We start from the raw sequence: 26266 nt of genomic DNA, 5'->3' as shown, positions 1-26266 counted from the left end.
GAACTCAACAGTTTATTTTAAAATGTGTGAACTGCTATCTGAACCACTTCATATAGAAAAGGAACTTTCCCCGTCAGCCGCTTTCAGAACTGCAGTGTAGACTGAGACCTGGGCATGACATCGTATCTGTTTACTTAATTTAGATTCCGCTGAAAATATAAAGTTAATTTATCTTCTGACCAATCTGACGAAATGTAGTGTAGTCACATGATAGCTATGTCATTAAAATCTTTACCCGGAAGCTGAACTTTACTTGCTGCATTCAGATGTAACGCGATTTAGTAATGTACCAGACTTGTGATTAGGTCACAAGTCGGTACAGTTTCAACCAATGTTCGAGTCAACTGGGCTGGAACATTGCGTTCACACATGAGCCCGTGCTGAGTAAATATCACAATACTGTATTACCTGACTGCAGGCAGATCTGAAAGGGGCTATAGTTGGATCTCAGCAAAGGTTGCCCACCTATCAAGTGTGAAATATAACAATCAAGCTCGTTGATCTTTGTTTATCTTCTACTTCTTTACGTGAGGAATGTTGATCGTAACAACCATGCAGCCTGAAGATCCAGAGGCACTGTCAAGCTACAACTGTTTTTGCCTTTTGAATATATATATATATTTTTTATAAAGAAACGACATTTACGCAACAAATGAATCAAAGCGCCCACTTGGTCTTCTGCCATTGTACAGTGCGGATGAAAGGTGGTGGCCCTGACAGCGGGACCCCTAATTCATATGTTAACCACACCAATTATTTGCATACCACCCCACAATTATAAAAGCTAATGAGAAGATTGTGGCGTAGGCGCACAGTGGGATTTCCATTGTGTCGCCAATGAGGGGCCTGGGAGAAGAGTTTGTCAAAGTCACATGGTGGCAATATGGGGTTTTCTAATATGCAGGATATTTTTGGGGGAACTCTTTCAAATTCATTGTATAGAATGCAGGAATTTACAGATAAAATCATTGTTAAATATGATTTTTTTGGTATGACATTGTTCTTATGTCTTCCTTGTAATTGGTTAAACATTTAGTTTTTTGTTTGATCACAGATTTGCAATATGTTAACTCATTCGCTCCCGGCCGTTTTACTGGATTTTGACTTATTTTGCAAGGCCCACAGAAAATTCTGTTCTATTGCTATATAAACATGTAACCCACCAAAAGAAAGATTAGACTCTCTTCTTTCAGCAGAAGCAAAAGTTAGTTCATAACTTTTTCCATTCTTTAGAAATCAGCATTAGAAAATAGCTTAGTTTGAGCAATTTTCCAATTTCTGATGAAAAATCAGAGAAACTGAGCTTTTTGTAAAAGCATACATTTCAAACATAACTTTGACTTTAACACAGCTATTTTTCGCTTTGTGACATCCCAAACATCTGAATAATGTTTTCGTTCTACAAAATAACATAAACAAAAAGACAAATAGAGCTTTTGATTGTAAAGTAACAATTTATATACACATAACTAAACTATTGAACTGTTGAACAATTTGCTCACATAACAACGGGGAAGGCTCTCGGCTGCTCCCGGTTGAATGAGGTGGCTCCCAGTAATCTGATTCCGGATCAAGATCGGTCTCACTTTTTTAATCATCTTCATCGCTGGTTTCAACCTCAGGCTCAGGAGTTACGCAACGTGAGCTCCGCAGAACGCGTGTGGAACCCGACGCTGTTGTGGCCATCACCGTCTGTCTCATCAAGATAGATTTTTTTTTTTTAATCCTTCTTTGACGATGGTTTCGTTTTCTTTTCAAAACACTCCTCCAGTGTCGTTTGCCTTTTGTTTCCGATCGTTCTCCACATTTTTCTCAAATTCTCTCGCATCTTCACAAGATCCCTCCAACTTCCGTTTCCAGACTATTTTTCTTCACTTCCTTTCTTGGCCCGAGATGAGTTCTTACAAAATGCGCCTTCTGCCCTCCAGTGGCCAGTTTTATTGCTTTAAAATGAATTTTCAGCATTGTGCATTGCAGTTTAGGTGTAACAAAACCTAGAGATGCCTCTTGTTAAAAAACAAACAAACAAACAAACAAACAAACAAACAAACAAACAAACAAACAAGCAAAAAAAAACGTAAAAGACGTATAAATATGTTTTTGGGACACTGAAACAATTAAAAATAGAATGTATTTATACGTTTTTGGGAGCAAATGAGTTAAATAAGGATGGGAATCGAGAACCGGTTATACTGTAGGAACCGGTTCCGTGTGTTTCAATTCCATGGAATCGTTTGACAGTTTATCTAACGATTCTCCGGCACGATTCACGTCATGTAACTTACTCATGTTACACACATTCAATTCCACAAGTTAGACCACATGTTTAATCAAAGTGGGACCACTCACCAAATTTTACCGTCCCCAAGTAATTTTGCATTGATTTTTACAGGCCAGGTCATTATTCATGAGACCACTTAAAGAAATGGTGATTTTTCCCAAAAGTCAATTAATGGGTCTACCGTATTCCTCGTCGAATAATCTAGAGAAAAATATAACATATTTATTCATTCATTCAATTTCCATGCTGCTTTTCCTCACGAGGGTCGCGGAGGTGCTGGAGCCTATCCCAGCTAACTAAGGGCAGTAGGCAGGGTACACCCTGAACTGGTTGCCAGCCAATCGCAGGGCACAAGGAGACATACAACCATTCACGCACACACTCATACCTACGGACAATTTAGAGTGTTCAATCAGCCTACCATGCATGTTTTTGGGATGTGGGAGGAAACCGGAGTTCTGGAGAAAACCCATATTGACTTATATATAACATATATGCTTCAGCAGCTGGGGGTCGGACCGCCAAGGCCCCCGCCTTTGGCTGCCGCCCAACTCCCTACGCACCCGACCCCTTTGGCCCCTCCCACAGGTGGTGAGCCCATGGGAAGCAAGAGTTAGCTTCAGCAGCTGACGAGTGACGGTAGGAGGGAGCGGGAGATCGACAGGCGAATCGGTGTGGCGTCTGCAGTAATGCGGACGCTGCACCGGTCCGTAGTGGTGAAGAAGGAGCTGAGCCGAAAGGCAAAGCTCTCGATTTACCAGTCGATCTACGTTCCTACCCTCACCTATGGTCACGAGCTTTGGGTCGTGACCGAAAGAACAAGATCCCGGATACAAGCGGCCGAAATGAGTTTCCTCCGCAGGGTGTCCGGGCTCTCCCTTAGAGATAGGGTGAGAAGCTCGGTCATCCGGGAGGGACTCGGCGTCGAGCCGCTACTCCTCCGCGTAGAGAGGAGCCAGCTGAGGTGGCTCGGGCACCTGGTTCGGATGCCTCCCGGACGCCTCCCTGGAGAGGTGTTCCGGGCATGTCCCACCGGCGGGAGGCCCCGGGGACGACCCAGGACACGCTGGAGAGACTATGTCTCTCGGCTGGCCTGGGAACGCCTTGGGATCCCGCCGGAGGAGCTGGTTGAAGTGGCTGGGGAGAGGGAAGTCTGGGCTTCCCTGTTAAAGCTGCTGCCCCCGCGACCCGACCCCGGAATAAGCGGAAGATAATGGATGGATGGATGGATAACATATATGCATCTAAAATAATCCTAAACGATTTTATTAGCAATTTTAGTTCTCCTGTTAGAACAGTTCCCTGGGCATGCGTTCGTTCCCATAGCAACCAGTCAGTTACTTCCTGTTATTGTCCTACGTCACAAGCGCTGCGTATTCTGGGACCGGGAATAGGCGTAAGGTGCACATTTCGAGCAGAGTGTGGCCACCTGCTAATCTGTGTGCGTCCATGAATTAATTTAAGTATTTCTTCTTCATGTCATAAAGTTCTTATGAGAAATTAGAGCTGTTATCAGCGGAACCGTTTTGTCTTTTTACTGTTACGTCGGCTGGTTGCTCCCGCTCATCCTCACTGCGTCGAGGAGAGCGTTGTTTACATTATATACGCGTTGCACATTTGTGTTAAGAGGGAATGTGTTAGATTAGCGTTTTAAGATGATGTTGTACATCCATATGAGTACTGTAAAGTGCTTAGTTTTCGCCACTTTTATGGCCAAGATGACCGCATTTCGCAGCGTGCTTCAGGGTTGTGCGCGCGCAGTCGCCTCCCCCCCAACCTTTGTGTACATTACACTGTACGAGTCATGTATGTGTGTTATTGACTGCTTTACAGTCAATTTGCATTATTGCATCAGCACTGATATGATGCAATTTTCTTTCAGAAAATTCTTTCTTTCAGAACCACACATATACCCACACATTCCAGTCTTCCACACACATACAAATACATCAACATCTTTCCACGCATGCGCTCATCTGCTCATTGAGTGATTCTCATACCAAGTGCCATTGCCTGTATATAGCTGTGCCTGTTGCCAAGTTGGATTAAAAGTGCCAAAGACCAACTCCACTCTTCGCTCCTTGTGTTCTAACCGACACCCTAAGGCGAATGAACCATAAAATATATTGAACCCAGAACCTCATACAGTCCATTAGTCCAAATTAGAATCGTTAAGAGGATCGATAAAGAATAGAATCGTGAAGCAATATCAATAATGGAATCGGAATCGTAAAAATCTTATCAATTCCCATCCCTAATGTTAAACAGTGGTTAAGTTACCACTGGTAACTATTCTCTGAAACTAGATATGCATCACAGTTACTAAAACCGTTTTGGCCATCAAGAGAAAGCCTCAAATGATATTCACACAGATTGTATTGGAAATGCCTGTGGATGAACTCTATATTCTAGCATTCTGATGACGTCTTTCAATCAACCTCTTTTCATGCCTCGTATCACAGCTGTTTAATGGCACGAAGCGAAGCCAATCATTCAGCTGTAACCTACGAGTTTCTGTTCGACTTGATTATGATGAGTGTTCAGCTTCACAATCATTCCCATTCATTCTTACACCGGTGAGCAGTGAGTATTGCGTCAGTGTTGCATTGCCCAGACAAGCACATTGTGGTTCAAATACTCCTTTTTCTCCACGATACTGCCTATTATTCATTCACATAGCTACTTGCTTCATGTGACCTTTACCTTTGCGGGCACGTGGATGTGCATCTAAGTCAATTTGGACCTCAAACATGAGCACCAACCTGATTAAATTGTAGATTGGTTGGTTAGAAAGTATGGTAGGACATGTTAATGGAGTCATTAATGTGTGAGAGAAATGTAATGTAGTGTACCCTTTAAGAAGTATCCAAACAAACAAACAAAAAAACAAATTCTATTCTATTCAAATAGGAATGGTCCAAACAATTTTTTCAAAGTAATCCACAAAGAAGCGGGATTATGAATAATTCTGAAAAAGTAAGATGCAAATCATTTTTCATGAATAAAAACTTCTTCCAGACTTTTCCACTTTCCTATGTCATTCCCAGTCAGAGATTTAGCCATTTACCATCAAAATTTCCTTTGACTGCAAATCTGCTTTATGTGATGGCCTCATTGTTGCAGCCGCTTTTTTCTAACTGGGTTTACTCGTTCTGTATTCCAGCATTGACCTCCATTTGTCACAGCAGGTGTTCACAGTGAACCTGGTTTGCCCCAGGCACTTTTTTTTATTGCTATCCCCCAGTGTGCTCTCACATATAAAGAACCTATTTAAAGATTGCATCATTTTTATATATAAAACTGAGCACATTGTTGGGTGTGATTCGAAAGAGAATTATCGTGCGATGGGTTACAGTAGCTGGAAATTCAATGGATATCCTATTTGATAAAAATAGGTCAATTGAAATAATCTGTCTGACTGATGTCATCATCAATGGGTTATTAGGAGCATTTACTGTACAGTACGTTCAGGCACAAAAGGGTAAAATGTCAACCGCTGTATTAGCAATACAATAAAACACTCACTTGCCCATGAAAATTAGAGACACTGCACTGTATACTCGTATGTACAATGGAGAAAATAAATGTTGAACGCGTCAACTGTTTTCTAATTGCAGAATTCCAAAGCTGCAATTCAAATGAAATGTCTTCCAGACATTGGTATTAACTCAAATAACCCACACTTAAAAAGAAATCACAACATATGAGTCCATAAATCAGGATTATATGGAATTAAGTGCAATTGCGTTGCGTGCATTGTCTTGACGTCCAAACTATGGTTGAGGGAAGGACCATAATTTATCTCGTGTTTATACATACATTGTATAGGCTGCAGTATATTTATTAATACAATCTGTCAAAGTTATTATCATTGACAAAAAAACGAACAAATTGAAGTAATCTAGAATTGACAAAAAGCACCTTCATTAACTAAAATAAATAATAGCATAGTTAAAAGAATTCTGAAGCTATATTTTTTTTTTCACAAAACTGAATAAAACGTACTGAAATTTAAGAGAAAAAATCCCTTTCTTTTCATATTTATTCCCCAGATGCTATCTATATTTACACGTCCAAATCACTGAATACATTGAAATAATATACATGATTAGGTATTTTATACTTTTTTGAATCCTGCACCTGACAAATAACCCAACTTATGAAAACCTATAACTAATACTAAAAGTAATAAAAAGTAAATGAAAACTAATATTTTCAAGAACAATGAAAACTACTACTACTACTACTAATAATAATAAAAAAAGCAAATCTACTCCAAAAAGTAAATAAGAATAACTGAATTAGGGGGCTGGGGTCTAAACGGACTAAAACTAACCTATCATATAAACTCCACAAATATTATAACCTTGGTACATATTTGTGTGCATCTACAGTATATAAAGCGATCCCTCGTTTTTCGCTGTTATTGGCGACCGCCTCCTCTGCAAAAATCGAAAATCTGCAAAATATATATATAATTTTTATAAACTGGCTTTGAGCACTGCAAATGTAATAATTCTGATATAAATGATATATAAAAGAAAACATGATTTGTACGGATATAAATCATCACATTTTCAAATAAAATAACACATTAGACTAGTGCGGGGTCGGCAACCCAAAATGTTGAAAGAGCCATATTGGACCAGAAAAAAGAAAAAAAAATGCATGGAGCCGCAAAAAATTTTATAAGCCTTAATTAAATAAGCCTAATAATGAAGGCAACACATGCTGTATGTATCTGTATTAGCTTTATTAGCCTACTATCAAAATGACTAAGTCGGCTAAAAATACATAATGAGCCTTCATGATATAATATTTATATTCCCTGCAGTGCATCTAAGGCACCATGTGACTACTCTGTTGTATGATGCCACCTCAAGTTTAACTTCATTACAATATTAATGACTTGTTTCATTGCTTTTATGAGATTATAGAAATGCATTAAAGAAATATGATTTTTTTAATGTCATTTTTATTTTGAGGTTTCGAAACACAGCAAAATGGAACGTGCATAACATGCCCCTTATTTGGGTATGTCTTTGATTTTTTTTTTTTTTTTTTTTAATTATCTTGGTTTTGTTTTTGAAGTCTGCAAATAGTTGTTCTGATATGTTGATGAATGTCTCCTTCATGTACTCACCATCTGTGAACGGTTTTCCACGCTTTATTATCTCCCGGTGTAGATACACTATCCACTCGCCCTCACTATCCCCTTGGGGGGCCTGCGCTTGACAGTGACATTTCGTTATTCTCGCTATATGATTGGCCGAAGAGTTGAAATGCTCTCCAATAAAAGTGCCTATTTAAAAATGTGTATACACACAGAAAGTATTAATAACAAATGTTAGTTATATAAAAGAGCAAACGTGTGCGCACATATCTCTCTCTAACGTGGGCCTTTCGGTCCTTGGGACATTTTTGAGAGAGAGTCCTGATGCTGCATTCTCCTGTCTTTAAGTAGGTGAAAATTTCCTCATATAAATCGTCCGTTGTTACAGAAAAAAAGAACCCAACAGTTCGTGCAAGTGTTGTTGTGACCATTTTTAAACATGCATTTTATAGGAGAGCATTTCGACTCTTCGACCAATCATATAACGAGAATAAGGGAACGTAACTGGCGTCACTGTCAAGCGCAGTCAACCTTGTGTCGCAGGCTATGACGCAAATCTTCGTTGATAGAAATGTTGAAATTGAATATTTATTCTACACATTTTTACAGCATTGGAAAACGTTAAGAATGTTTGTGTCATTTTTGTCCTCCTACAGAAACCATATCAAAACAAAAAATATATTTTTGAAAATGCTCCAGGTTGCCACTAGGGCTGCGCTAAAGAGCCGCATGCGGTTCTCAAAGCACGGGTTGCCGCCCCCCGGACTACTGGCTCCTTCCTTGACTGGCAATGATGATTAAGAAGATGTCTGATGATGAAGATGACACAATGCACAGGTGTCAAGGATATTGTACCTCAAAATCTGTGAATAACTGAAACTACAAATTTCGAATCGTGGATATGCAAGGGATCTCTGTACAGTAAAATTCTCGGAACCTCTTAAAAGAGCACATTTTAACGACAAAGATAAAAAAAGGCTGTGTTCTGAAGTTCTGAATGATTTGCTGATGTGTAGATATGAATCAGCCGCACATTTGATTCATCTCTTGGTTTGGTAGGGAGGGAATAAAAAAGATTGCCCTGTCAGTGGAAAGATTTCCTCCCTGATGCTATCGGCCGTCTGACAGCTTTTGGCGGAACACTCTAAACGGAGTTGTTAGCGTTATTGACTTTTTTGCTTTTCCGCCATCTGTTTTCAAAATGATTTTGAATTTTCAGCACGTTTGAACTTGTCATTTTCCCAAAAAGACGTGAGAAGTTCCTGCCCTGAAATAATCATGAAGCTTCAATTTAAACACAGCAAGGTGTGTACATTATTCATATTCTCATTGTTCTGTACTTGGAAGCGCTTGGTTCCTCATTTTTAGAACACCGCTGAGATCTTGCTGAGAGAAGGGATGCAAGGGGTTGGGCTCCTTATCACCTCACGGGGATAATTACAGCACACATACGCACACACGTCTGTACAAATATGGCGACTGGCCAGAGCCGAGCCTCCTCAGCTCATTAAATTGTGAAATAAATCCGCCCTGGAAGCTTTCCAGATAAAAATCACCATGCAAGGGTTCACCTCCACATTTATAATTAACACTTTTATTCTTAATTAGCCCCTATTTTGCATTATATGCATTACTGGTGGCGATTTTTTAGTGCATGGTTGATTTCTATAGCTTCAAATATTGCTGCAGGCACAGATTATGGGTGACAAAAATATCCTTTTATCCTTTCCGTAAAGGTTTTTCTTCAGTAAACTCTGTTCAAGGTGGGTTTAACCTCCTCAAATATGGCATTCCTACACATAGGCATCACATTTTGGGACACCCAAGCCAAAATGTTAACACGTATGCTGTCATTGACGGTGGTAGATAAACCAGAGTTGCTCTAAAAATGAAATATTTTTACATTGACCAGATAGTAACTTTGGCAAATTTACACAATACTGAAACTAAGGAGACATCAACAAATTTACTTTTAATGTTACTTGTTGCAGCTTTATTGTAACTAATTGGGTGCATTTCATGGCGCCAGACATCTAATCCATTTTGACAGGGAAGAGTGGCAGTGATCATTGGCATTTAAAGAGTTAACAGAAAATATGTTCATGTTTACTTTTTCAATTTTTTTTACAGTTTTAAAATAAAACAGTAGGAAAGGAAAATATGATTTTTTCTCATATTTAAAATAAATCTTATTTTAAATAATGAAACATAGCCATATATATTTAAACAATTGTATTTAATATGTGTAGAGACCCTTAAGGGACATCGACAGAAATAAAATAAATTTAAAGATTGTTTCTCGTGCGCACCAGAAGCTATCTGGTAAACATTAGCATTATACAGCATTTAAGCTAGCGGACTTTTGCTATGCGCGTTAGCCAATTGTTCTTTTGTAAGATCCTCATTTATTTATTTTTGTATATCGTTTGAGGCTAACCTCAGGCGCGCATCGGACACAAGCAGTTTCAGCATGCTAAAAATGATAATACAGGATAAATCCTGTGTTATCATTTTTAGCATTTTGAGCTTTACCTCAATCTTGGACTCAACTAGCGCCTGAGCTTATCCTCAAATGATATGCAGTATATTAAAAAAATAAATAAATAAATAATGATCTAAGTACCACAAAGAACAATTGGCTAACTTGCGTAGCAAAAGTCCGCTAGCTTAAATGCAATTTAATGCTAATGTTTACCAGATTGTTTCTAGTGCGCGCCAGATGGTTTAAATTTATTTTATTTCTGTTGATGTCCATTTCGGGGCTCCGTAAATATGTATTTAAAATGAAAAACATGAAACATGAGCATTCAAACCTAGTCCTCACAGTTAAAATGCAGTAACGGCAACACGTCTGCTGTTGTCAATGGCGGATAATACCCAAAGCTACTTTAGAGTGTTATTTGATGCCAAAATAAGTTTCTGTTGGCCACACTTGTTCATATTGTGGCCTCCAATCCCAAACTGTGATGCCCACATATGTGGATGCAAGGTCTTTAATAGGGTTCAGTTATCATTATTATTATCATTATTTTTTAACCTGTCCTGTTCAGCTGCTTGACACTGAGAATGGACATCTGTGTGTCCGATTGTTCTGAAGTTTTAATGTATCACATGGGAGTATAACATACTCCTATTTTAATCATCCAACATGCCTCGTTAATTAGTAGAAAGCAGCGAGCAGGAAGGATATATGTGGGGACAGAAGAAAATAAGGGGAGAGAGACAGAAGCAGTACAAACAACAACAAGAAATACATTGAACGCCTACATTAACTATGAATATGTCTGTGCTATAATTAGCAAGTTGTATTTCCGGTTGACACCATGTGGGGGGCCCTATGACCAAGGAAAAAAGAAGAGGGGGAGTCAGTCAGAAAAGTGATTGTGTGATTGTGTACAAAAAGCCATGTGAGGTGTAGAACCCAGTATTTGTGTGAATCCCTTGTAAGTGTGAGTATGTTGGCATCCTATTCTATGCTGTTTGATCGCTAATCCTGACACCGAGTTTTTCTACTTGAATGTGTCTAATTGCACCTCGTCATGCGTGAATCCCATCAGACATGTGATAGTCCTGCAGATGAGTGCAAATGCTACGCAGGAGCAGCCCCAGGGTTTTTTTCACTACCAAAAATAATCACTTGCCCGATAAAGGGTTAAAATGGATTTTATGTCTATCGCTGTCAATGGCAGTGAATTAGTTAACATTAGCTATACAAAGTTGACCTTATGACTCAGAATGTGATGTGCACGTATGTGGATGCCAAGTCTTACGACGTTTGTGTCAAGGCAGCATTTTCAGGTCAGCTCTTCTGGTTTGGGATTGAAAGATCCAAAGCAAAAAAAAAAAAAAAAAAATCCAAAGAGACCCTCTGTCCTCTCTGCAAAACCCGTCATGGCAGAGTCAAACACGATCAAACTCAGTGTCTTTTGTGCTACATCAAGTCTTATCGAGCTGACGGCAATGGAACAAAACACAGGAACTCGAAACCGACCGACACATAGTTAATCCTCTGATTCTGCCTCAAATGAGGTCCTCAAAAAGTGTTTAAATAAGTCGAAATGTAATCACAAAGGGGCAACTAGCTTTTTTGTTTCGTATTGTGTTCTACTTTGGCTGTTCCATTGTATGTCGAGATGAAATTGAACTTGGTCTCGCCTTACACCCGCACTACTTGATAATACACAGCTATGTGATTGGCTCGCGCTCTCGGCCCAATGCACACACTCTGCTGGGAGAGTGTGTGAAGAAAGCCAGGGGGCTGTAGACTAGTTCTCCTCAATCATGACCCAAGGGCAGCGCTAACAAACAAGCCAGTCCCCCAAAGGAGGGTCCGGATGGGGGCCAGCATGTTTGGCTGTCAGCGCCTCTCATCCCAGACAAAAAGCCCCCCCCCCTCCCCCACATTCACACTATCAGCGCTGCTCCAGTGCTGCTTCGTGTCTGACAGGCCAATTTTTATTTCTTATTCTAGTCGACCAGAAAGTTCAATGTGTGCTGTTGCGATTAGAGAAATGACTATGTCTGGCCTCACAACGACTTTTCCGTTTCGTGCCAGTGGCGTTTACAGCGAGATAAAAGCAGAATATGACTACCAATTTCAGTGTTCAGTCTTCACAAGCTATGCAAATAACAGATTATACTGATGGTATCATTTTGAATAATTGCTTGTTATGCCTATGAACTTTGGGTCAGTCTTTAATGTAACCAATGAATACATAAACATTAGCATTTCACAACAAGTAATTTTTGAAACGTTTTTTTTTCCCCCAGTGGATTATAGAGATTTGAGATACTCTTGACACAGCTTGTGAGTTTTTCAGGATATGAGTTGTCAAGACTGTAAAGTGACAGTGAACTTAACTTCACCACACTTAACAATAAGCACACATTTGGCAAACTGTAAAAAACTTAATCATATCAGGAGATTTTAATTTGTATAACCCTTTTGATACATAAGACCTTTAACCCATAAGAGGTAGAGTTGACTTTAATAATGACTTTTCAATCGTTTACAGATATTGTCCTACTCCCCAAATCCCGATGCCGATATCAAACCGATACCAATGCAGTGGTACAGTACCTCGACATACAATTGCATCAACATACGATCCTTTTGATATCCAACATAAAATTTGACTCGTTATTTGTCTTGACCAATGACAACATGCTTTAAATACGACGATTTATGACAGCATCGCAATTTCATTTCAAAACGGACGCTCGGCGGATTTTCTTGTGAGAGAAATCAACATGGGTCCCAAGAAGGTTAGTGCAGGTGGTGAAAAAAAGGAAAAATGTGACGCTGCCATTGAAATTAAGAAGGAAATGAAAGAAAATTATGAGCGTGGTGTGCGTCTCAGTGAACTGGCTCGACAATACGGCTGGAATATCACCACGATATTGACGGTCCTCCTGCAACCGCCGTTCGCAAGTCTTTATAAGTTAAGGTGACAATTATTATTATTGGAACACCGGAAAGGAACTCGCCAGCTTTGTCAAGTTTTTAATCATTTATTTCAGAACTTGTGCAACACAACATGGCTACTGTTCACCGTAGCCGATGCCAACAACAACGTGAAAAAAAGTAAAAACTTACCACTCTACCACACTTTTTTTCCCTCCCTCTCTACCACTGTATATGCGGTCATGGACTTACTATATTATGTCTAATTGTATTGTGATGCCCTGGTCAAATGGTCTGCTCACATAACAAATCCCAAGCATCTTAGTTTGAAGACATCTAATGGTCAATAAGCATAAATGCTGTGCTAAGCTGTGACCAGCCCTTGCACAAAGGCAGAAGGCTTCTACATTCACTTTGAAGGCAACATGCATATTGGCCCAAAACTGATAATGAAAAACCAATGTCGATATTCTCTAAAATAATTTTAAAATGCTTTTATAGGCCGATATTATCGGCTATCCCATAATAGCGAATATATAAATATTAGAGGGTAAGCTACTATTTTTTTTCTTCATAAAAAAAAAACAAAAACCATGTATTAGCAATGATTAATTTTATACTTATAGTTTTTAAATTAATAATCGTTATTTTATCTTTATTTTTCATAATTATAAAAAAAATTTATAAATCAGAAAATTAAAAAAAAAATTTTTAAATGAAACTAAACTAAATAAATAGAGAAATATACACTGGTTACAGCGTCAACTTTAAAGCTAAATTTTTTTTTCATAGTATTTGGCTCATTTCCCATCACTGACATCGATACACATTCATTTAAACCTGGAAGACTGCCTGTGAATGCTCATCTTTCGCTGCCATTGACAGCGCTAGATGTCTAATTCATTTTGACTGGAAGGGGCTAATACTAACAAAGCTCATTAGCCCCTCTCAGTCAAAATGGATTGGACGTCTAATGCCGTCAATGGCAGTCAGTGAGTTAAATAATTGCCCTGTAAGGGTTGAAAAATAAAATAATTCATGCATTAAAGGGCTAAAGGGACAGACAACACCTAGTAGAAATGACCGTGTGAAAAACGGTTGCTCACAGTATTGAGTCTGGCGATTGAGTCTTGCGACCGTCCGGCGGATCCAATTCAGAGGGCGGAGCAAGCCACAGCAAACAGACAGCGGAGTGGACCAATCAGCGACAGGCAGACGTGATGTTAAAGCGACAAGTAATTAGCGTGAGCTGAGAATGGAGAAGTTTATTCAACATGGCTAGCGCGAGCCATTTTGACTGTTGTCAATGACTTGTTTCGATGTGTTTTTGGTCATTTAAAACTGGTTTTACCGCGGATTGGAATATATTCTCGGCTCTCCCGTTCGCCATCTGTGTTGTTGTAGAGACGACTTTCGGCACGCCAGAGTGATGTTACTCGTTAAGAACACGTCACGCAAATAAACGAATCTGATTGGACGATTGATTTTGTACCTTGCTCGAGAGGCCGTTAATGGGCTGGGTCCCAGACTATTTCTCACAGTGTTTGAAAAATACAGGGAGAATAGTCTGGCACAGTATTTAAAGCAATACTAGGTAACTTTTCAACCTTTATAAAGTATTTTCATAACATTTGTGATAATATGTTGACTGACAACTAGTTGAATGACACCTCTTTTATATTTTGAGGGGGTCTGTATCGCACCGGCACTAATAAACTTTGAGGAGAGAGGCAGGAACCCTGCCATTCCCCCCCAAAAAACGACTAATGTGTTAACTTATTTACGGCATATGTCACTTCCCCCTTTCTCCATCCATCCATCCATCCATCCATCCATCCATCCATCCATCCATCCATCCATCCATCCATCCATCCATCCATCCATCCATCCATCCATCCATCCATCCATCCATCCATCCATCCATCCATCCATCCATCCATCCGCCGCTTAATCCGGGGTCGGGTCGCGCGGGCAGCAGCTTTAGCAGGGAAGGCCAGATTTCCCTCTCCCCAGCCACTTCAACCAGCTCCTCCAGCAGGATCCCAAGGCGTTCCCAGGCCCTTGAGAGATATGGTCTTGGGTCCCGGGGGGTTCCCGCTGGTGGAACATGCCCGGAACACCTCTCCAGGGGGGTGTCCAGGAAGCATCCGAACCAGATGCCTGAGTCACCTCAACTGGCTCCTCTCAACGCGGAGTAGTAGCGGCTCGACACTGAGTCCCTTGTGGAGGACCAAGCTTCTCACCTAGCTTTAAGGGAGAGCCCGGACAAAGCATGGCTCAAAAGATGAATGATATGAATGGACTCAGGTTTCCCTTGCCTGGACGCAGGTTACTGGGGCACCCCTCTGGAGCCAGGCCTCGGGGTGGGGCTCAAAGGCGAGTGCCTGGTGGCCGGGGCCCGGCCGGGCACAGCCCGAAAAGGCAACGTGGGTCCCCCTTCCCATGGGCTCACCACCTGTGGGAAGGGCCAAAGGGGTTGGGTGTGTAGTGTTTTGGGCGTCAGCCAAAGGCGGGGGCCTTGGCGGTCCGACCCCTGGCTAGAGAAGCTAACTCCCCCTTTCCCTATTCATTATAAATACGGAAGTCGATGCGAACGCTTTCGCGTGAATTCTTCATAGGTGGCAGAGCATCAAAGGAGACAAAAAGTTTTGTCTGAGGAGGGAAAAAAGAGAGGCTACCAGGATATACTGGCGTGACGCCCCCCCCCCCCCCCCCCCCAACCAAACTCGTCAGCCACCAATTGCTAACCATCATATGCTATTGTTTAGCCACAACTGGATTCATTACCTTATTACTATTTATCCTTCACACAGCCGCTGGAAACGGAAATGGTGTTCAATCCATCTGGAGGTGACCGGGAGATTGAGTTTTGATTGAATGATGATTTTACAACACTGCGCGGGCGTGCGGTGTTCCTTAAGGCAAAACACTACCGCGCTTGTCCATTGGCATCGCTAAAATCGACCAAAACTGAAACGCTACCAAGTGTTGCTTTAAGTATGAAAATTGTGATTTTTTTTCCAGACCCCTGGTAACGAAAATACTGGCTTTTATTGAAGTTTTTCTCCACTATTTCAGATCAGGAAAATAAAATTGTTTTCTCAATTTATTAACAAGATATTTCTTTGATAAAGGGTTTCCTTTTATGCCGCTCCCAGTTAAAGGGTATGGATGATCAAAAAGGTAAAAAGCCAGCTTCCAGTGGTGATATTTTTTAAACTAAAACATAAAAAGAGGGGGTATTGGGTGATTTGATGTCTGAAATTGGACTCCAAATGTTAAGGTCATCTGTTGATGTAGTACGCATTTGCAATCAATATCGGCCCCTGGACTGATGGCATGTGGCCCAACGGAGCAAAGAAAAGCTCATGTTGGCACCCCGCCGGCGCCCTCCATTATCTGCAAAGTATGGCCATTGATCTGTGTCCACTGTTGCAGAGATGAGTCTGTCCCTCTCATTCACTTGCTCTAATGCTCTATTTTTTTGTCTTTCCGTCTTTGTAGTGTGAGTCAGCGTGCACGTGTCCCATCTACCGCGTGACTGAGAAGGGAGAGGCAGGGCTCTTTGGTGGCAGACCTCGGTGTCGCACGCTGACGATGGAGAGGAGGAGGAGGATGGGCGAGCCACACTTGCTGATGCTCGTGACGGTGGTGTTAGTAGGACACCTTGCCAGTGCACTGGATGTCCCACTAGACCGTAAGACAACAGAACAAAACACACAGCACAAGTTCTTGCCAAGACTCATTAGCTGAACTGTCGACTAAGAGGAGGACCAACAAAAAATAAGAAATAGTCAAATTTAGGCTATAAACGGTGTAATTTATGCTATGACTGATGTGTAATACAAATCCTAAAATTAATACATGATCAGATTAACACAATAGATAAAATTCCATAACAATATGCATTCTTGTACATTATATATTGGTTCATGCGCATGAGAAAAACAAATGTTAATGTTATGAGCCAAATTTGAATTCCTATAATTTACCAAATGATGGAATAGAATATTAAGGGATCAATTGGAAATCCTGCAATTTTACTACAACACGTTTATACTAAAACTTCATCGCTCCACTCGCTTTTAGTTCATTTTGGAATTGGTTTTGATTGATTTTACTGTTTGTTTTTAATTCTATTAATATGTCAGGCTCCTTCTTATACGTCAGAGATTTTAATCCACTGTAACTCTGGCAGGGCTCTTCGTTCTACTGGCCAGTTTCTTTTGAAAGTTCCAAGGTCGAGACTTAAACAGTGGGTGACCCATCTTTTGCAGTTGCTGCCCCCAGGTTATGGAATGGCCTGCCACCTGAAATACGCACCATTACGAATCTAGGCCTTTTTAAATATTACATTAATAATAATACATTTTATTTCCAGAGCGCTTTTCATGCCACACAAAGACACAAATGGAAACACAGTAGCTCAACAACCATAATAACAAAACAATCATAAAATTAATTATTGTGTAAATCACAGTGAAAGACCAACTTTTTCTTTTCTCCAGACTAGGGTAGCCTGGTTTTATTTCTGAAGGGGTTTGACGTTTTCGGATTTTATCTGTTTTATTATTTTATTTGCTGTTTTGACTTTTATCGCGATATGTTGTTGTTGTTTTTTTTTTTCTTAATGTCATTGTATAATACTTTCCTGACTTTTAATTATCATGAACTCTATTATCGATGTTAGAAAAAAATTTGAGGACCTTTCGGGTTTTTGTAAAGGGCTATAGAAATTGATTTGATTTGAAAATTTCATAATAGTTAAACAAAAAAATAAATAAATAAAATAAAAATTCACAGGTTTTACAGTAGCCGCTATAGCGCCTATATAATATAAATGATTATAATTGCCATTTACCATTTTAATTTTTTTTTTTTAATTTAAACCAAACTATAAAAACAAAAGTATTATTCCTATACAGATTATTTTATATATGCTTTTATAGTGCAAAAAGTGACGGGTGGATTAAATTACACAATATTGCTATGCAATTTTATAATAAGTTTCATAATTTATTATGTGTATAGACAAAGTAAAGATATATTAAGTGCTACACAAACAATTATAATATCAAGTAAATGTTATTTTATTATGTGAATTTAACGTAAAAGATTAAACCAACACATTTTATTGCGCTAATTCAGGCAAATTGACATATCTAAAGCAGTTCCTTATTGTAACTGTAGTGGACCCGTCCGAATAAGGGTGAGACTTGACAGATGATTTGGTGTCTTTTATTATCAAAACTTTGCAAAACGTTCCCTTTAACCATACGGCAATAAAACCGATCACCTTAGAAAATAAAACAATCACCACGATCACCGTAAGAGCTCTGCCTCTTCCAGCGGCGCCGTTAGACTAGGTCAAAATTTTGCCCGCCTTCAAGTTACCAACATTGCAAAACACACGGAACAGGAAATACACCAAAATAAAAGTGTAACCGGAAGTAATGGCGAATTACAAAATAAAATACGTTCGGAAGACATAAACATTAGGCTTTGGTTATTTAACAGTAACTTTTCTGATTAAGATTTTCAGCTTATTAAAAGACCAAACCTGCAAACTCCTAAATCAAACACTTAAGAATACATACTGTGAAAAGATTCAGTTTTGTAAACTGTTGGCAGATGTGTAATTGATTGCACCTGCAAAAAGTTCCTCACCCTTTAAGAAGTCAATCTCATGGTGGCTCAGAAGAGACATGGGGAAGACTGCTGCTCTGACAGGATAGTCTAATTTTCTGAGTAGTACTGTATCTATTTAGATATTGTATACTTTAATAATTTACTCAATAATTGAATAATTTAGTCAGAGTCATTGAATCAATGACTACAAACTTGCATGGAATTGGATGCAGAATTTCTATTGTTTCCGCACTAATGTATGATTCTCTTTATTGTGACTTTTGCTGATTCTTTTGGGGGAAAGTTCTGGAGAAATGTAAGTCCCAAGCTAGCGTGACATCCGCAAAGAAGCTGCTTTGTTGTGCTTTGAGGATTGTTTTTATTTGATGCAATGGCATTTGTGTTTTTTGCAGTCGAAAAATAGTGTGTCGCATGCTTCTTTTGGGTTGTGTGTGTTTTCTTTTAGTGTTGCACAGAGACCATTTTTTGGCCCCTGATACCGATTTCAACACCCAGCTTTGTGGTATGGGCCACTGATACCACGTTTTTAAATACTAAAATACTGCATACTCACTTGGATGTAAATTAATCGCGACCGTAGCTTTGTCAGACAGTGCTTTAACTCATTGGCTGCCACTGAAGTTAATAGACGTCGCATAGACTTCACCATCAGTTGATGGGAAACTGGGCGTGGAGCCGTTCTGTAAGGGGCCTATTTTAAAAAACTTAAAAGTCAAATATTTTCAAAACCAAAGCCACTAGCGACCTAAAATGAAAACGGGCACCTCGCTTAGGCATATATGAGTCTCCGTGAGCAGTGGCATCAAAAAATTCAAAGTTGTTCCCTGATAAAATCCTGATTGATTTTTTAAAAATAAGTATAAAAAAAAAAACGTATGACTAAAGACTGTAAAATTCTCAGATTTGACGGTAGATGCACAAAAATCAGCAAATGCAGAGATAGTCACCTATATTTTCAGGATCAATAGCAGTAGTTAACAGTTTTTGCTTGAAATAACTTTTTTTTTTTTTTTTTTTTTTTTTTTTTTAAGGGCAATTTTGACGTGTTTTCAACAGCTCATAAATCACTCAATTTTCACATGAGAAGCTTAATAGTTGCGGAAAGCATGCAGAATCGTCTTAATTTTACTCAAAAAAAGCAAATTTAGCATTTTTCTATATACAATCACTATTTATTTTGAATTCCGATGTCACTATTGCCCCAGCATGTCTTGCAGGCTATCAGGCCTTCATCATTTTTAGATTGAAATGTTACATAAAATAAAACACGTAAAAGCTGAATTTGTTGATTGCACGGACGCAGAAATGTCTACACTACTAGTATTTTGCCAAAAACAAGCAATTGGCCAAAAATTACCTGATTATTTCAATGTAAAGTTATGCTATTGTGTATACACAAAACACACAAAACAAAACAAAAAGCTTTTTAAGTAGAAAATTCTTGTAAATAATTGCGTAAATCCCGGAATTTCTATATATACAGTGGGGAGAACAAGTATTTGATACACTGCCAATGGGTTTTCCCATTGACTGTGTATCAAATACTTGTTCTCCCCACTGTATGAACGTAAAACAGTCTGGATTCTTGGTTAAAAGCAAAAAAAAAAAAAACGGGCAGTTATCATTCATTTTACTTAAATTTTGATAACTAAAGCTGATTTTTTTCCTATTCATTTTTTTCCACAATGTTTAAAAGTGCATGCATAGTGCATAGACCTCATAATGGTTTTGGCGGGACACGGGGCGCGTGGCCGATTAATAGTAGGCCTATCTCCGTCAAAGCTAACCGAGTGGAAACACAGACAAAGAGCTTTTTCTGTTTAAAATCTTGTGAATAAATGCTTAAATCCCTCAATTCTTTATAGATATGGACGTAAAGCAGTCTTGATGCTTGGTTAAAAGCAAAAAAACATGCAGGTCGAATTTATTTTAAGTAAATATGTCAAATGTGCTGTTCGTCTTCAAGTCACATTGTGGCGCCGCCTTACCACAACAAAGAGCTTTTGACGTTTAAATTCTTGTTAATAAATGCTTGAATCCCTCAATTCTTTATAGATATGGGGGTAAAACAGTCTCGATTTTGTTTAAAAGCAAAAAAAAACCATGAATGTAGAATTTATTTACTTAAATATGTCGAAGGGCGATAGCAGTTCTAGTCCGTAGCAGTTAATTTCTCCCACTGATTTTTTCACAACGTTTCAAAATGCATGCATGGTACGAAAAATATAATAATTACCCTGAATCCTCGAACAAATCCCACCTGCGACAATCCTTCCTGTTGGTATGCAGTACAGCTTTCTTACTTTTTCAACTAAATCCAGCGTTACATATGCTGCGTCCGCACGTGTGTTTGTGAATAGCTCCTCTTGATGTGGGCGGCCCCTTGCTTGAAGGGGAGGTGCGGAATGTGCCCGAAGTGACCTGTCAATACCATTATGAAGTCTATGCATAGTGCTATTTTAGATAATAATTACCTTGAATCCCCAACCAAATCACTCTCTAGACACTCCTGCCTGCTTGTATGCACTAAAACTTTCGTCCTATTACCACCTAAATTCGGCGTTAGAACGTAGCGTGCGTTTGAGTTTATCGCAGTGAAAGCCACCACGACTCTCTGCCTGGCCTGGCCTGGCCCCGTAATGGAATCTGTGGCGCAATGTCTACAGAAGCTGTTTGGTCAACTGATAGTGAAGTCTATGGACGTCCAATCCATTTGAATTGGGAGGGTAGCAGCGAATGATGTTCATTCGCTGCTACCCTCCCAATTCAAATGGATTGGAGGTCTACTTGTGATTAACTCATTTCACATACAGTACAATAATGATTGGACGCCACAAGACTGGACGTCTATCATCATCTTTTTTTATGTCGACTAGCACAGTGCATCTGGCAGCCGTCTTAGGCCTACCAACGGTTGGAAGCTAGATTTTGAAAAGCACAAATTGCGCAGCATTGACACATTATTTCTTAGTACTCCCCAATAGTGATAACGTCCCTTTAGTGCCATATTGTTACAAATACGAGTATCGGTGTCAGTGCAACACTGTTTCTTTTTTATATATATTTATTTTTTCTTTATACAAATACAACAGTTAGCATGAGCTTATATGCTTTGAGTCCCATAACAGGTAAAACCAAGTAAATTATGTCTTGCATGTTTTTTGAATTTTTTTGCTGTTACACAGGTGGTTAACTAAGAGAGCTTCTATTGCGTGAGCTTCTATTGCATGTGTCAATTTGGTTAAAAAGCTCCACTTTCCAAAGAAGATCAAGGTTGAACATTATCTCGCTCTCTCTGCTGCTTTTAGTGCCACAGCCCCCAACCATTACACACCAATCCCCCAAGGATTACATCATCGACCCCCGGGAGAACATTGTCATCCACTGTGAGGCCAAAGGGAAGCCTCATCCCAGGTTGGGAGTTGGTTAAATACGACTCTTTTCTACTTCCTATTAATATACAATACTGTATACGTAAATTCAGATGCATTTTATGTCAATCGTTGAAGTTGAATCCGAGCCAATCCAATCCTCTCCTGTTTTCCCCTCTTTTCATGGTTTCCTAGTTTCTCTTGGACGAGAAACGGCACCCACTTTGACCTAGAGCAGCACCCAAACGTGCACATGAGGGCCCAGTCGGGGACTCTTGTGGTGGACATCAGCAGGGAGCGGACGGAGCACTACGAGGGCACGTACCAGTGCACGGCCCGGAACAAACACGGAACGGCCGTTTCCAATGATATTGTGGTGCGGCAGCCCAGTAAGTGCAGTAGCTCAGTCCTCTCTGTCCAAGTTTCCCTTTTTTTCTTCCATCTTCTTATTAAGCTTATGTTTTCTTTTTCGTTAAACTAAGTTGAATTTTCCATCTTAAGGGCACTCCTGAAAGGTAAAGGTTTGCATGGGGAAGGCATGAAACATTATCTAAAATGTCCCTTTGTGTATTTCTCCAAGTATTTATAGTATATTATAGTAAAATTCGAGAAATATAATTTGATCCCTGTCTGAATGTTTAAATATAGCAGTCTCTAATTTATATGGTTGTTTATTATGGTAGTAGACAGAATGCTATATTGGTCAGTAATCGAGTATTCTACTGGAAATTCCATTGATTAATTGATTAATCGGATATAACATTTTATTTTTTTTTGGGGGGGGGGGTCAATTATGATATATACATGAGAAAACAAGACATTTCACCTGATATTGAACCATTTATAGACCATCAATGTCTTTATTATAGATGTACATTGTTGAAAACAGCCAACAATTGCATCTGAGATTTAACTAGAAAAAACCCCCAACAAATTCCCTGCTTTCACTAAAAAAAACTCAAGATCTTATAACACACATCACTTAAAGTTAGGTGTTTTCCCTCTTTGTTTCAATTGAATTTCCGTTTGTGTCAGGCTATTTTTAAGTTCTAGTTAAGTTTTAAGTTAGTCTAAATTGTAAGTCCTAATAGGATTTTGAGTTTTTGCAGTGTTCAAAATAAATGTATACCTGCTGTATTGGATGACATTAGGTACCAGTGCTACTTGGTGTTTTATCCATCAATGGCTACTGAGCTAAAATTGATAATTAGCTTTATTATATTTTTATTTTACACCCTCATCACTCTACAGCGCTGTTTTAATAGATTAAATGAAGCCTGTATGAAAGATACGTTAGCCATACATCGACAGTAGACATAATTAATAGAAACCTAGCCCTCCGCAGGGCTAAAGTTATGTTAGCAAGGTAAAGTAACGTTAATCTTACTTATTAGCACTACGTTAACTTAATTTTACCTTGTCCCGAGTATCGCTCCTCCCCTCTCAGAGTAATCGGGGTGCCTTCGGTGGAGCTGCAACATTGAAGAAAGTGCTGTATTGTTATGCAAGCGTTGTCTCACAGTGAATGTATGAAACAGTGTCCGCCTTGATGTCCAGCTTGAAAGACTCCCACACTTTTGAGATTTGATTCCTTTCTCTTAGCTTTCGTCAGCTTCTTTGTCGTTACTTCTATATTCATGCATGGTTGAATTCAAATATATCCGTCGCTTCTTCTTCCTGTAAGCACGTGACGTCAGCGCGTTGTGCCACATTAAAAGTAGTCTGGGCAAAGCGCCATGCTTAGAGCTGGCAAAATTAAACGATTCCTTGGGGCGGAGAAAAGTCCCCGATAAATTTTTTAAATTGAGTGACTCGAATTATTCGAGTAATCGTTTCAGCTCTAATGTGCAGGTCTGCAATCATGTCTCTGACATCTTTTGTGATCTTTCGTATTGCCTATATTGGTAATGTAGGAAACAAAAATGAGCACCAGCACATATGAGGCAGAATTGTCTGAGGTTCAAATGCTTATATATATATATATATATATATATATATATAATATATGTATTAGGGTTGTCCCAAATGACTAATTTTCTCCCAATTAGTCAGCCAACTATTTTTATGATTAGTCGACTAATCTAATTACTTTTTATTTATTTATTTTTTTTAGATTTTATTTATTTTATTTTTTTCACTAATTTAGCAGGTTTTGTTGATGCTTATTAGTTATCAAAAACATTTTGGAACACTTCAAATCTTTATTAAAATACAGTACTAATACAATAATAAATCACAAATAAACAATGAGGTCAAATGCTGATAGCATTAACAAGTGCAAATGAATGGAATGTAAACAGATTCAACACCAACTTTGCCTTTCCAACATGATTCAAAACAATTCTTAAAAAAATATATCTAGCATTAATGTTATAGTATACTACTATATATAATGGTATTATTCATTGCGAATCAGATTTTTTATAAAGGGTGTCATTTTAAAGCTCTTCTAAGTTTAGAATCTGAATTCAGAAGTATGTGGGATTAACTCCAGAAATCGTTATCTATATGACGGACATGCCGTGCTTTTATTTTAAAATGTTCACCGAAAGTACATGAAACCGCTAACCGTAAGCTTTACACTCCGCAAAAATAGCACTTTTCGTCATTGCATGTGGTGTCAGTAATTAAATTATTTTTTTCCCTTCCATTTTTCATTTGCAAAGCTTTTGTTAACCAGCGATTTTTCATGTTTGAGGTGTCACCTATTAACCACAAGTTTGTGTTTTGGAGAAGACTGCCAATGTTTTATAGCAGGCTAAAGTAGGTTGTCTTTTTTCCCCATTAGCCTAAATGTAGCAATGCTAACTTTTACAGTGTTTAATTTAAATGTGTTTCCTTATTTTGTATGTCTGAACTTTAATTCTACGGCGTGTTGATGACCAATAAAAATCTGTGAAAGGAACTCTAGTCTCATAAGCCATCAACATGCATGCACAAATGTAAGCACATACCCACGCATGCGGCGATAAAACGCAGCTGTGAAAATTACCGCCCTTGATTTTATTTATTGTGCGATAAATGGACTCATTGCCTATCGCGACAGGCTTATCAACTTCAATAAAACATGTCGTTAGTTAGTAAGATGGACTTACGATCTGCCAGCATGTTGTCTCCTGTCGTTTTCCAAAATTACAACTGGGTGACGGCGCTTTAAGTGTTCATTCACGGCCAACGTGCAGCCAAGGTTGACATTGAAAAGACAGGACACAAAAGTGTACCCTCCTTTGTTTTGTTAAAATAAGTCAATGTGTGTCTGGCGCACTTTTTTGGCTTTGTGCCGCTTTCCCCGCTTACATACCGAGCGTCCGATATTCTTAACTTACCACGCATATTTTTTTTAAACCTTCATTAACCGTCGACGGGATGTTGTGCTCATCGACGCATTAACGTCATCGATGACGTCGACTATATCGACTAATCGGGACAGCTCCAATATACATATATATATATCTGTATATATCTATATATATATATAATATATATATATATATATATATATACATTTGATTGCTATTCTGTTATTATCATCTCTACTCAACCATACCAATTAGAAACTTAGTTTTGAAGTGGATGAGCAAATTAACTAATTCAACAGGAGATCAAATAATGATTTCACATGCTGTATGGTTACCTCACCTTGCCTCATCACCCCTTTTAGCCAACATAATGTATATATTTATGAAGCTTTTTATTCTACTGATTGAACCAAATGGCTTTCTGTGTTTGTAACCAATCCAGGGTCACCTTTGTGGTCTAAAGAAAAGATCAAGCCAATAGTCATCCAGGAAGGCGTGTCCTTGGTGTTGCCATGTCGACCTCCCGCTGGATATCCTCCTCCAATTGTTTTCTGGATGGACAACAGTAAACAATAACACACACAAAGTTTCACATATCAGCATGATATGAATTGAATGTTTTTGTCAGATGGTCCCTGATAAATGAAAGAATAAAACAAATTAGTTTGATGGGGTGTAACGGTACACAAAAATCTCGGTTCGGTACGTACCTCGGCTTTGAGGTCACAGTTCGGTTCTTTTTCGGTACAGGAAGGAAACAAAATGCAAAATATAAATGTGCTAGTTGTTTATTACACACCTTTGTGCTTTCTACAATAGGAACATTAGCCTGTACAAAGCTAGAATTCTGCTCAAAAAGTAGCGGGTATTTAAAGATAATCCAACAATAATTTGCCTTTCAGACCCTGCGTATTGGTCCGCTTTCTTTCTGAAAGAAAGAAAAGAAAAAAGAAGTCCTGTGTTGAAGAGAAAAGCAATCCCAATGACAAAGATTTTAACATGTATTTTACAAATGAAATGCCTCAATGAATCATACTTTTTCTTATGAACGGTTTTCAGAAGCTTTATTGGTGGATTTTCTCAAGTTAAAGCGCCACACAGAAATTAATACATTTAATTGCGTAAGTGGGATCTGTGTATTATTATTCT

At 38.9% G+C, this 26266-nt stretch overlaps 1 protein-coding gene across 12 annotated transcripts in view; it reads left to right on the top strand.

The window, feature by feature from the left end:
* The window catches only part of LOC130916249 (neuronal cell adhesion molecule-like), a 204728-nt gene that overhangs the window by 121065 nt on the left and 57397 nt on the right, over positions 1 to 26266 (top strand). For 11 of the 12 annotated variants that reach the window (XM_057836821.1, XM_057836827.1, XM_057836820.1 and 8 more), the window contains 4 exons: positions 16303 to 16495; positions 21756 to 21861; positions 22014 to 22207; positions 25560 to 25682. In XM_057836821.1, coding sequence (XP_057692804.1) covers positions 16396 to 16495; positions 21756 to 21861; positions 22014 to 22207; positions 25560 to 25682 — 523 coding nt within the window. In that variant the 5' untranslated portion in view covers positions 16303 to 16395. Of the gene's footprint in view, positions 1 to 16302; positions 18743 to 21755; positions 21862 to 22013; positions 22208 to 25559; positions 25683 to 26266 lie in introns of all 12 variants that reach the window. The other variant, XM_057836823.1, reaches the window with a different exon arrangement.

The sequence above is a fragment of the Corythoichthys intestinalis genome, chromosome 5 (assembly GCF_030265065.1).
Source record: "Corythoichthys intestinalis isolate RoL2023-P3 chromosome 5, ASM3026506v1, whole genome shotgun sequence".
Taxonomy (NCBI): domain Eukaryota; kingdom Metazoa; phylum Chordata; class Actinopteri; order Syngnathiformes; family Syngnathidae; genus Corythoichthys; species Corythoichthys intestinalis.
This window is presented reverse-complemented; position numbering and strand designations above follow the sequence as displayed.